This window comes from Acartia tonsa, chromosome 2, assembly GCF_053477335.1.
Source record: "Acartia tonsa isolate MP-2025a chromosome 2, ASM5347733v1, whole genome shotgun sequence".
Taxonomy (NCBI): Eukaryota; Metazoa; Arthropoda; class Copepoda; order Calanoida; family Acartiidae; genus Acartia; species Acartia tonsa.
This window is the reverse complement of record NC_137261.1, coordinates 22082915-22097073: the sequence shown is the minus strand read 5'-3', so window position 1 is coordinate 22097073 and position 14159 is coordinate 22082915. Positions and strand designations below refer to the sequence as shown.

At 36.2% G+C, this 14159-nt stretch overlaps 1 protein-coding gene and 1 long non-coding RNA gene across 2 annotated transcripts in view; both read right to left on the bottom strand.

Annotated features, from left to right (window-relative positions):
* Positions 1-14159, bottom strand: part of LOC145306737 (uncharacterized) — a 45422-nt gene that overhangs the window by 5519 nt on the left and 25744 nt on the right. The window contains exons 2-4 of the mRNA XM_080149024.1: positions 8724-8783; positions 6591-6691; positions 3649-3729 (exon numbers count right to left, since the gene is read on the bottom strand). Coding sequence (XP_080005150.1) covers positions 3649-3729; positions 6591-6691; positions 8724-8783 — 242 coding nt within the window. The remainder of the gene's footprint in view (positions 1-3648; positions 3730-6590; positions 6692-8723; positions 8784-14159) is intronic.
* On the bottom strand, positions 9297-14040 carry LOC145306709 (uncharacterized). The gene is made up of 5 exons (XR_013875152.1): positions 13956-14040; positions 13088-13153; positions 11789-11869; positions 10609-10732; positions 9297-9819 (listed from the first exon to the last, which is right to left on the bottom strand). It is a non-coding gene; the product is annotated as an uncharacterized LOC145306709 (long non-coding RNA).

Sequence of the window (14159 nt, the reverse complement as noted above, 5' to 3'; positions counted from 1 at the left end):
GCTGATCCGCAGCCTCCAGCCCAGCCTGGTGATGGATGCATATCTGGTTGACCATCAGGCCCAGTTTTTCATCAACATGACCAACCCCACCTCGATTGTGAACTGCGACTTCGAGGCCCATGCCACAAACCATCCAGCGTTGTTCGTGGCAGCTGACCCAGCCGCGGCTGCGCTGCCCAGAGTGTCGGCCAGGGATGTTGACGTTCCCCTTCAAGCACAAATACATGCAGGTTATATTGGGTTTACCCTGGAAACGCGCATGAAAAGCACCGCAGCAGAAGAAGTAGCGGCCAACTGCTGGAAGCTCCAGCAACTAGACCCGGCCCACCCGGTGCGTGTCCAGGGGAGCACGTTCTCGGTACTGAGGGGAGACATCCTGCTGCAGCTGACCTGCCAACGTCATAAATACGTTGTCCGCGAACACAAGGAGTGTTGGGACAAAGTGCCAGTAGAGCCCACAGGTTTTGTAGACGCTGTGACACGGGTATATAGTGAACACGCCACCAAGATTCCCTGCTCCTCCACCTACCCCCTGACTGTGCACGCGGAGGAAGGCTGGATAGAGTTAACCCCCGCTCCCAAGAAAAGGCCACCCCCGCTGGATACGCCTAAGCAATTGTTGACAGAACCCTTAGATGACTTCAGTTCAGGTGGCTTGTATTCGCAGGCTGAGTTCCCAGCATACAAGAGTGCCATGCTGACCGGCCTATCCTATGGCTCCTGCGTTCAGCAAGGCAGCTGTTCGGCCACAGGAGACCATGGGATAGTGTCCTACAACATTGACCGACTGGCGGAGGAAGGAGAGGCAGCCCTGGATGTCTGGGCTGGATTTAGACAAGCCATCCACGAGTGGGGAGATGGCGCAGCCATACTGTGTTTGCTGTTGTTGATCCTCAAACTGCTGGGGGACCTAACCATCATTTCCCTGGCAGCAGCACAAGGAGGAGTCCGGGCAGCCCTGAATGCGATATCACAAGTGTTCCTGTACCATCCAGCTTTGTATAGGAAAGCGCTGGCTAGAGCCAGGCTCAACCATGCCAAGTCCCGGGACTTTTCAGTGGACTGGGATGCCATTCCCATCGGCAGGGAAGCAGCCGAGGAAATGGTGTCTATGAAATCAACTGACAGCGGGCATGACCGCCCAGGTAGGCCAGGACCGCCCTCTGGCCGACCCCGCGGCCCCTCAGGAGGACAGGCCGCTGCTCAGACGATTAACCTGGCAGCCAGCGCCCCAGCCGCTGCCAACAACAACCAGCAGGCCCCACTGCTGACCGTTCCAGCAACAACTGTGCCACCAGCAAACCTGATACCTGCCGGCGCTGACCAACGTGTCCAACCCAAGCCAGCCTCTGCCTTCTACCCCACATTGGGAGCCCATCAACCCTAAGAAGACACTCACCACTAGGATTCCATTGAATCATTATCGTTTGTATATATATCTTAGCCCTAAGGAGCGGACCGAAGGCCTCAACCACTGTCGGAAGTCTGGTAGGGAAATCATCTCCCAGCCTTCCGAGGGGAGAGTTGTGGTATTCGGCAACCGTGAGCCATGCCTATGGCACCCCTGATCTAGGGTTCGGTGGAGGGTCAATGGCCCTCCCCCGAGTCCTGGGGAAGGGGTCTAGCGACCCCCTCCCTATGCTTAAAATTAATGATTGAATCTGTCATGTTTATTATGGTTAACTGTATTCTTAATTCTCCCCCACCCTTTTCAGGGATGGGGGATCATTATTGCCCAAACTGACCATTGTATATGTATTATGATGCTTTTATGTTATGATTATTTATTCCTATCCATGTAATTATTGTTTGTTGTATATAGCTTTAGTATCTTTTAAACCTTCAATAAAGTGACAACTGAAATAGATGTTGATCATTATCTAGTGAATGCTAGAGAAGCGTAGCTTCTCTATAGTAAGGTGTCCACGTCTGTTACACTGCCGTAATCTAATTGAACTCCGGTGTCTGCCATTTATCCTCGGCGGATACCACATATGGTGTCAAAAAATGCCTTGTGTGAAAAATGTTGATCAAGAAAAATAAAAATAACTTATCTATTTTGTATAAAAAAATCTTAAAATTTCAATATTTATTTAGAAAAAGGTCTAAGAAAAGTACTTTAATGAGTTTTAAAGGTGAAATGTTTTTTGGCGCCTCACAAAAGCATTTTTAGAATACTGCAATTTGTCATTTTTTCATATTTCTTGATTGTGATGCATGTGGTTTAAAAGAATCTTCTATAATAACGTAGCTTATAGTAAAAAGAAGAAAAAACCTTTTTATTTGACAAAAAAATCTCTTAAGATAAAAAAGTTATCAAGGTTTGAATTTTTAAAATGAAAATGCCTTTTAGAAACCCTACCCTATTTAAATGAAGTTATTATGATGGATTATAACAGACAAGTATAATTTGTCAAAAGGGGGCGGAGATTTTGGAGATTAAATCCAGTCTTGCACCCAAATTCAGGGGAAGGGGGTAGGAATTTAGGTAACAAGATGAAATATTTCGGGTCATGAGCTGGTTTTCTGGTCATTGAGAATTAAATCTTAACAATAGATTACAACAAAACGTTTGATTTATAATGTGATAATTTAATTTAAATAAATTGTATTTTTAAGATGTTAAATATTTACAATATGTTGAATACAAATTTTAATAATCAAAAAATATGTTTGTTTATCTTTTTAGAATGGTAGACATTTTTTATTATTCATAAATCTACCTAAAAAGTACAAAATAATGGCCGAAAAAGTCATCACACACACTTTTTGAAATTTTTATGCTCTAAAAAGCGCCGTTGTTTTCAGAGATATTCAAAAACACCTTTTCTAAGTTTAATGTATAATTTTATAGAGAACAAGAACCTATAATTGGTTTTTCCATATTCCTACTGGTTGCATCAGAAAATCGGAAAACTCAGTTTTTTCTGACTCACCCTGTATAAAAAGTAGATATTCATTGCAAAAAAAGAAAATGGGAGGGTATTTGCTATTAATTATAGAAATCACGAAACCTTAATGAAAATGAAATGTCCTGTAAGGATTGACCGACGGACCTAAGAACCAATTAAATCATACACTGAATGATCGATGGCACAGGAAATCTCCCCAAAAATTTCAGCTGCATATCTTATTTAGCAGCTGAGAAAATCACATTTCCCCATTGCATAGTAACGGACGGACACTCAAGGTGAGTTTTAGAGTAGCTTTGTAAGAAATAAAAGTCGAATGATCAAGTATAGTAAATGTTATGTTTATTTGTTATATTTTTACATGACAAAAGTCGTCATTTACAGGATTATATTATAACACTAAAGTTAAAAGGATGATTTTATCAAACAAAAAAAATGTTATTATGATTATAAGTTTATACTCTCTCTAAATTGTACCTAACCTGTCTAAATAAACGATCAGAGATATATGTCACGGACGAAAGGGCGTCACTTTACAAAGTGTCTCAAAAATCAGCCATGTGCGTCATAAAAATGACGGAGATGATAGGATGAGTGGGAAAGAAAACCCCTAAAAAAGAGATAGATAATCCCTCATTTTTATGACGTCACACGGCTGACTTTTGAGACACTTTGTAATGTTACCGAATGGACAAACCCTGATTGTAGAAATGCCTAGCTTTAAAAGAATACTTACCAGAACAATGAATGAGAAGTATGAAATCTGCCATATCCAATTTACAGACATCACTAGCCCATATACATTTCTTACATGCCACTAAATTATCATAAAAAATTTAGAACATAGAAAAATTAAATTGAATCATCAAGAACAATTATGAAGAGTATTGATGACCAACTAACAACAGTTAGAACATATCCTATTATGATTTGGATAACAACAGAACCAAATGAGTTCTCCACTTTAGAAAAGCTTAACATGTTATAAAGGATGGTTTTAGGCTATTCTATTTTTAGATTCAAATGTTGGGATGATTTTAGACTTTTTTTACCTTCAAATACAAAGCCCTAGATGCTAGGAACACAGCCGCTAGTTAGTTATACAGTAACAGTATCCTATTACAGACAGCCACAGCCTTGTTTGCATGACTTTTGTTAGTAAGTCCTTACATGACAATATGTGTTAGAAGCCAAGGCACCCCCTGCATTTAATAAATGGAACTGAATGTCCTACATTTTACATGTATAGAAGCAGTTTGTAAGTCGTAATACTACCCGTTTTAGACCGAGTTTCTTAAGAGGACTGACAATATAAGGCTACCATGTAAAGTATTAACTAATTGACAAATTTGTGTTATTAATATTTAAACACAAAAAAATCCATTAAAAAAACGGGTAAGGCTACTACCTATAAAATATATTTAATAAATTTAATTATGCATAAACTAGCGGCTTAGCCACTATTTAAAATAATTTTTAAAAAAATGGCGAGGGGATTTTTTGTTTTTGGGTGGGTTGGGGTGTCCCACCCTCCAAGAAAATAGCCTAAAACCACCACAGGACCAGAAATTATATTCCCTGAAGAGTAGAATTCGATTGGTTCAGTGGCCACCGAGATCTTAAGGGACAGACGGACAGACAATAATTCTACTTTGTATTATATATTAACTAGCGGCTTCGCCCCTAGCCTCTAGGGGCTTTGCCCCAAGAGGTGATAAAAAAAAATATGGCGAAAATCGTAAAGGACCATAGAAATCTCCTTCAAAAAAAAAAAAGATAAAAAAAAATAAAAAATGGGGGGGGGGATTTTTCGGTTTTTGGGGGGGTTGGGGGTGTACCACCCCCCAAGAAAATAGCTTAAAACCACCACAGGACCAATAGGTAGATACCCTGAAGAGTAGAATCCGATCGGTTTAGTGGTTACCGAGATCTTAAGGGACAGACAGACGGACAGACGGACAGACAGACAGACGGACAGACGGACAGACGGACAGACGGACAGACAGACATCGTTCTACTTTGTATTATAGATAGACATTACTGAACCATAATTTTTAATTGTCAATAATACCATGCTAATGTAGCAGACAGAAATTTAAAGACTAGCTGCGCGCACCAGAATAATAATGTCCTGGTATTAAATCTGTTGCAGTAAAACCCAGGAACAGGTATAACAAACAAGCAAAATAAATCTAAAATGATATTTGGGGGGCAAATGGAGAGGTCGTCAATTTTACGATGTGTTGCCCCCCAACGACAGCTGAAAAACATGTATAGGTTTCGTAATTTTCCCCCGAATTAATTTCATTGTTGGTATAAGCTGAGTAAAACCTATATAAATATAACTTTGTATTATCTATTGGAAGGAATCTATCATTATCCTATTTAACCCATCCGAATTCTGTAGATATTTAAATTAGCATTGTTGTGCTTGTGTATAAATAAAATTGTGTACAGAACCTCTGTGTGGGAACTGAAGCGACGCTTCTCTACAGTTAAACTGAGTAACGTCCGTCTGTCGTTTTCCGCGATTTGCGCTTTGAAAATTCAAAATTATATTCACGTATAATAAAAAAAGCCCTCAAGCCTCACCCCTTCATTGTAATATTAACGACAATTCTCAACAAATATAATAATAAAACTCGTTTTACGCTTACAATTTATCGTTTCAATATCTGCGGAAAGCTGTCTATAGCGCAAACTTTACTGACAAGTATCTACGAACATACAGACAGAACGACCGTAAGTATGGAAAAGCTTCGCCTTTAGAAATAACAACACACAAAATTACGGACGGATAGACGAGCTGCCACAACATATAAAGTAAAGTCTAAAAAACCTACGAAAAAAAGTTTGTGAATTGATAAAATTGGCTGCAGACTCACAATTTATTAAATCTAATAAATTCCTTCTTTGCAGAATCGATCAAAAGAAAATGGAAAAATTTATCGTTGGTTGTTACAAAATTACGTATATAAAAAGTTTTGCAATATATGACCGTTAATGGTATACTAGCGGCTAGCAACTGGAATCATCTAGAACACTTAAGTAAACGGGAGAGGGGGGGGGGGGAGGTAGTTGACCCTCAATCATTTATTTTAAAATAATATTAAAAATTGTTTTATAGAGGGGATGATGTTTCTTCTAAGGACGAGTTCTCTTAGGGGAGTTAGGGTACCTTCCCATAGAATAGTCATAAACCTTTTGTGGACCTGTAGGATTCTTAACTGCAATTAAGAACAGTATCAGTTCAACGGTAAGCAAAAATTTTCGTTACATTTATATAGGGAATTAGTAGTTTTGGATAAAAATAAAGACTACTATGAAGCTTGACAGCACAACTAAAGGAGTACATTTATTGTTCTTAAGTAACAGTCTTGCTAAATATTTTTAAACGGTTTTGTGGCCCATATGCGATTTAATTACTAGCGGCTTCGCCCCTAGCATTAATGGGCTCTGTATTCAAAGTGGTAAAAACGGAGTGGAAAATTCCCTAAAACCATCTCAATGCTTAAATCCATAAATAAAATAACCCAAAACTATAGCCCAGGTTCTATGTAAAGCTTCCCTAAAAACGAGAACTCAATCAGTTCAGTAATTTTTGAAACTAAAGCTTCAACTTTTTTTATAAAATAGGATAGATTTTTGTAGCACAACAAATTGAACAGTTTTCCTTACCTTCATAATCTCCGCAAAATTTCTGTCAACCAGAAATCTGTTGGCGAAAAATATGTGTACAGGAAACGTACAACATGTTGCTATCCCGTACACTACCAGGCCTAAAAATATTTTATTAGTGACAGTGACAGTGCACAGTGTTTTGCTAATGAGGTTGAAATGAACATAGGAGGGGGGGGGGGTGAATTTTCATTTTTGGGGGGGTTTGGGGTGTCCCACCCCCCAAGAAAATAGCTTAAAATCACCACAGGACCATTAGGTATATACCCTGAAAAGTTTAGTAGTTACTAAGATCTTAAGGGACAGACGGACTGACATTAAGCTACTTTGTATTATAGATTAATGCGTCTTTAATGCGTTGAAGCTACCAAAGGGAGAATTCAAAACATTATGAAATACATATCTATACCGATGACTAAAATTAAACATTTATAGATCGAATATCTATAATACAAAGTAGAATGATGTCTGTCCGTCTAACCGTCCCTTAAGATCTCGGTAACCACTTAACCGATCGGATTATACTCTTCAAGGAATATACCTACTGGTCCTGTGGTGGTTTTAGGCTATTTTCTTGGGGGGTGGGTGGGTTGCTGAAGATTGCCTTGGTCCTTTTACGAATTTTGCCAAAATTTTTTTTTGATCACCTCTTAAAGCAAAGCCCCTAGAGGCTAGGGGCGAAGCAGCTAGTTAATAATAAAGTATTTCTTAACGTTAGAAACAAGGAAGATCATATCCAGACCCAGTATCAGAGAAACAAACATCAGGAAATAATTATTTAATATTTTAAAATTAATAAAATTATTGTCCTAACTTAAACTAATATTTTAAAGCTTGGGAATATGAAAGTATTTGAATAGTAGCTCTGCTAAATTAAATCAAATGTATAATAACATTTTCTTATGGGGGAAAACATTCCTACTTTTTTTTATATAAAAATACATATTAAGTCTAAAATACTTTTGACAGGTATAAAATTGAGCATATACTCAGTCACTTAGAGACAAAGTATACGGTGAATACACTAATACTTGTCAATTTTGTACACCATAATCTGTTTGTACATGGTCTCTCAGAGACAATGTAATGGATGGTTACACAAATACTTGTAAAATATGTACATGATATCTAGTTTGTACATAGTCTCTCAAAGACAATGTAATGGATGGTTACACTAATACTTGTAAAAAATGTACACCATATTTAGTTTGAACATAGTCTCTCAGAGACTATGTACTGGATGGCTACACTAATACTTGCAAAATATGTTCACCATATTTAGTTTGTACATAGTCTCTCAGAGACAATGTAATTGATGGCTACATTAATACTTGTAAAATATGTACACCATATCTAGTTTGTTCATAGTATCTCAGAGACAAAGTATAGGGTGGATATACACTAATACTTGTAAAATTTGTACACCATGTTTAGTTTGTACATAGTCTCTCAGAGACAATGTAATGGATGGTTACACAAATACTTGTAAATTATGTACACCATGTTTAGTTTGTATATTGTCATTCAGATACAAAGTGAAGGGTGGATACACTAATACTTGTAAAATATGTACACCAGTCACGCAGTCACTCTTAACATTTCATCCATTAACAGAATATCTTTTTAGGAAATAAACAAGAACTGCAGCAACTCTTTACATACAGACAGACATACAGACAATCTAAAAACACAACTTGTAATGTATATATTTTTCATATTAGGAAAGTTTGGCATAATAAGATTTACTGAATATTATCATTTTCAAGTTTTAAGAAAAAGTTTTGAATTATGATATGGGACTACATTATCCCATGAGAAAAACTTTCAAATTTTTTTTTCTTTTTCATATACATCTGATCAAGGACTTGGAGGAAAATCAATACCTCCTGTCAGGAACCTCCAAAGGTGGCTGCTTTATCCCCCCCCCCCCAACCCCAAAGATTCAAAGCTATGGCTTATAAAAATCAGGTACAATTTTTACATTTCAACTTCCCCCCTCCCCCCCAAAAAAGGTTAATATGACATCGACACATTCTACATTACAAAAAAAAATGTGTAAAGGGAGAAGGAGTAGGGATAGTCTACAATCACAAAATGCGGGAAAATTCCAGAAATTGAGAGAGAAAAAATTACCTTTCCAAGGACCCTCTGTGTTGAAATCATTATTGAGAATGAAAACCAATCCAAGTCCTGCCGTCCATAGGAAACACCATTCATTTATTCCATTAGGATTATGTTAGAAGCGCAGCTACTTGTAAACTATTGTATGTCTGTACGTCGTTTTGTAATTCTATATGTGACTCAGGATCGTGAAACAAAGTAATGCAAGTCGTGTCGTCACAGGAATCGCCATTATTTGGGTCATATATGACCCAAAAAACAGTTTCTAAGAATTATTTTATAAAATAACAAGTACTTTTCTTTGACCTTTATGAAAAAGAGAAAGTTATAAAATAACAGTAATAAAGTAGTAAAATCCGTGGAACTCGACCCTGTCTTTGTTCACTGGGCCAAAAAACATAAATAAAACAAAATCACCCAACATAACAAAAACTCGGACGAACACTCCACTTTAACATACATGAAAATCATTTAAATAAAACATTCGCTCTATCCAGTTTCTATATCCAGTTTTATCCAGATATGTTAAAATGGCCTAGTTAGAATAAAACGCGCTACAACCTTCTATTTTTGCGCAAACAAAATCATATTGCAATGGACAGACAAACACACTTTCTACTTTGATAAACGTTTCCATAAAACAACAAATTTACCACAAAAAGTGTATTTTTCTTCTTTGGAAAATGGATAGGTATAAAATTATATCAATTATCAATAAATTTGTATAACAATCGAATAAAAATAGAGTATCAAAATTTGTGATTTTAACATGTAAAAATAAAAATGATAACATTTTAGATATTATTGTAGATAAACCAGTAATTTTAAACTATTAGTAATGATATAGTGTATGTTAAATATTTTTTCTATAAAATGTGTGATTTTGCTAACTTTTACTATAAAATTCTCACTGTATTGTTCGGGTATATATCACAAAAAGGGTTAGCTCACCTTCCACATATTAAAAACTTTCACTGACTGTGTCTATAAATATGAGAAGACAAGGGAAGACATCATCAGTTTTCAGGGTACCACTATCTCAGGTTCAATTTCTAAATCTTGCAGCAAGCCCGTTCCTCTGTGATGTAAACTCGTACAGCAACAAAACCTGTAATGAAATAGTCTTTAATAATTAAATTGGAATTTTAGAACTGTAAATAAATACTGAAACTTAAATGGAATTTTTTCTTTTTATTTAATCTTAGGGTTTAATCCCAATATTGTTAATAAATATGTAAAGCAGAATGTCCTCCGCTTTTGGCTTATTAAACATACGTCTGGGTTAAAACCCAGGCCAGAGGAAATAACGTCCTAACATATTGTTTAATAAACTTTGAAGGCCAGGGATAAGGGTTGGCAGTAGAACTTGAGTAGGAAAACTGATAGTTTTAGGGCGGACTGACTCTAAGTGTAAAAAGTATAAATAACTTAGTCTCAATCTGACCTAAAATTTAGGACATGGTACAAAAGGGTTAAAAAATACTTGATATTTCTGACGGGACGGTTAAATCTGCTGTATCTACGAGTAAGTGAGAGTTGTAGCTAGGTGACACTAACAAATCTAGCTCCTCGGGACCAGCGAGAAGTCCCAGAAGTGGTTCCGTTACCGGTTTCATCATCACCCGATCAAAGTAAGTAACCATAGTAATAATAGAAATTTTTTTCCAGAGGGGGATATTTTGGAACTAGCTAATATAATTGAGTAAAAAAGGCCTATTTACTTGAATAACACATTAGGCTGTTTCAAAATACAATTTTTTCACATTTTTACCTATTTTTTCCAAATAGATAAAAAAGTGAATACCTCCCCGGAATTACTATTCTATTCTCACAAAAGGACCAAAACGAGAAAATAATAGTAATGTAGGATACAGATGTAATTTAAATATAAACTTACCAATAAATATTCAAAATAGAACCAGATCATTATAACAAAACGGACAGCTAAGGCAACATAAAGTAGAAAGAAGGTCAGGGCCCAGACAAAGGCAGCCTCTGGCAACATAATCACACAGTAACACCTAAAATAAAATAAAATTATAATGACAAGCAAAGTTAGAGATCATATACAATCATTGGATGATGATCTATATATTGAAGATCATCCCTTTAACCAATATCCATTTAACCCAGAATACGCACATTCCAGCGGTAGCGAAATATATCTCCGTGCAAACGATTTTGACGGAGATATACAATATCTTGAGAGAGCTGAATCTCGTCAAAATATAAATTCCGCTACCGCAATGTCGCTATTTAACAAATTAAAAAGCAGGACACAAAACATTACAGTACAAGCCGATGTACACAAGGAGAATAGGCCAGTAGCCCCTCCGCGTATTAAGGAAGAAAAACTAGACAAAACTAATAGACCAATCAAAGAAAATATCCCAAACGACATTGACTCATATCCAAAAGCTAGAGGCCTACCATCAGACTACACAGAATTTGAATATGACGCAACAGACGTAGATGAGAGAACTAAAATAGATAAAAAAGGCAAAAACAAAAAAAGTCACAATAAAGATCCTAGTGACCAGTCAGATACAGACAGCAGCTATAAAAGAAAAAGAACTAACAAGACAAAAAAGCAACAAACAAAATATGACACATACAGCAGTGATTCATCTGACAGTGAGTCTGAAACTGTCAGACAGACAAAAACAAAAAAGTATCACAAAAATGACAGAAGTGATACAGATGACACAACAGATAATGACAGACAAGACACAAAATACAAAAACCACGGCAAGGACCAACGTGGAAAGGACAATGACAAACGCCGCAAAAATGACAAAAATGACAAAAAAGACAAAAATGACAAAAATGACAAAAATGACAAAAATGATAAAAAAGATAAAAAAGGCAATAAAAAAAGAGAAAACAAACAAAGAGAAAGAAAAGGTCACGGAGATAGCAGTGACGATAGTAGCACAGACAGTGACAATGACAGAAAAAAAGACAGAAAAAATAAAAAGGATAAACATTATTGGTCTAGTAGTTCATCAGAAAACAGTTCGTCAAGCGATGACGAACGCTCCTACGGCTATAAAAATAAAACTGAGAAAAACACCAACCTTTTAAAACAATTAGAATTATCAGACAGTCAGGTCCACCAACTCAAGCAGTTACTATCATCCGCACACTCAGCTGTAGACCTTAATATAAAGAAAATTATAAAACTTGTGCCTAAATCACTAGTTAAAGGACCATGTGATCATTATAGAATTAGCAAAGAGATAAAGGTGCTCGGTAAGATACCGAACACCTTTTCTGAAGCTACTAATCCTATACTCTTTGTAGGATCCTTTTCATATATAAATGACTTTAAAAGGCCTTTTACACACTCAACATACAATAACCTTCTGGCTCATTATTTCAGCCCAGAGGCCCGAAATAAAATGGACCAATTAGAAATAGATCCTAATAGCTTAAAAGGGACTGAATTTGTGACCAAAATTATCACAACAATAGGAGGTGAATTACTTACGTCTTCGGACTATGAGAAAAAGTTCCATACATACAAATTCACCCCTAAAGATGAGGATCGCCCTAATGTTTGTGCCATAAATTTGGCAGCGTGGCTAAAAAAGACTGGACAGACACCAGAGGCTCAAATGAGTAAGCTAAGGGAAAAAGTGAATAATTATCTTATCCCTAGTAACTTGCAAAGTAGTTTTATAACTGCAACTAACACCCCAGACTGCAACCTTGAAGTTATTCTAAACTGGTTTAGTGTTAACAAAATTTTCTTTGACCAAGCCATTGAAAGGAAAAGGAGAAATAAAGAAAGGCCCGAAAATAAGGCAAATATAGGTCAAATACAGGGAAAAAAGGAAAATAAGTCTAACCCAAAACCAGTTAAACAAATGCCTATAACTGAAGATAAAAAGGTGGACACAAATGAAAACCAAAATAAGCCAGTCCAAAATCAAAACTATAGGCCTCCAAGGAAAATTTTCCCCCCTTGCCCTCATTGTGCAAAAGAAACACATTTGGAGGAACATTGTATGCGACATCCTGACCCAGATCAGCGCCAAAAGAATAGGGATTGGGTTGAAAAGAAAAGAATGGAAGCAGCTATAAGACTACAATTAAAATGTCTCTTATGCAATCAGGACAGCCACGCTGCCGATACTTGTCCTATTTTTAAAGGGGTGACGCCTTGCCAAGATCCATGCAAGAGGTGCGAAAAATACGGTTTATTCCGTAGGCACCACCCCATAAATCACTGCAATATCCCAGAAAAAAACTAGATAGGCAGCCGAGCATCTCCCAACAAGCCCAAATTAATGTAAATAAAGTAAATATGTCCGACACTTATTGGGAAATGCCCGGCGGTTGCCGCCAAGAAAATATAAATAAAAAAAACTCACCATTAAATAATATTCAACACGTTCCACTCATGGAGCCAGATACAAACACAGAATTAACGTCTCAACCTAAAATAGATAACATAATAGATTTAAACCAATTAGAACAAGTAGGAAAAAGTCTAAATAACACGAACTTAAATTTTGAAGAATTACAAGATACTGAAATTTTAAACCAAAAAATGCATGAGATAACAAAAAATAAGGACGAAAATTCGGACATTGATGAGGAAAACTTATTAGAACCATTAAATATTCATGTAAATAAAATCGATAAGGAATTTAATGATATGTTTTCTATAACTACAAGTAACGTGTCCACCCCCAATTATAGTCGGACAAGCAGTCTCGAATCACTAATAACCCCTTCATTATATATGGATGATAATAACATCCAAACAAATCAGTCTGATGAAAAATCAGAGGACGAACAAATAGATATAAACAAAATAGAAAACAATCCGGATAATGAATCATTAAACACAGACAATAGTAACGAGGACAATGAAGAATTGCCAAGTGACATTTTTAAATATGACATTGATGATACAGACTTACTAATGGAAAACTGTAATATGAGTCGAGCGGAAATAAAAGATGAATTAGAAAAATTCATAAACAATAGCGATGACGATATTAGTATTCTATCAGACAAAGAGGACTGTATTAATGATGACAATATAAGTACAAATAGTACAAATTCTGAAGAATATCTAACCAATTTAAGCGAAATCTTTAAAGAATTTGAAGAAAATAATAATACGGACAATATAGAAGAAAAAATAGAAAAATTAGCATACGTAGTTGCTAATATTAACTTAAATGACGAACAAACAGACAAAACCTCTGATAAAGAAACAGATATATTTACCTTATTAGAAGGTACAATAAATATTGAAGGGAATAACGCACAAACTCCAGACAATTCAGTAACCCTAAGCCAATCATTGTTTTCTGAAACACAATACATAGATCAATACAAAAAATCAGAGGAAAACATTGAAAACAATGACCCAGAAAATAATAGCATATTCAATAAAATGAAATCAAAGATTAAAAATAAACTAGAGGAAAA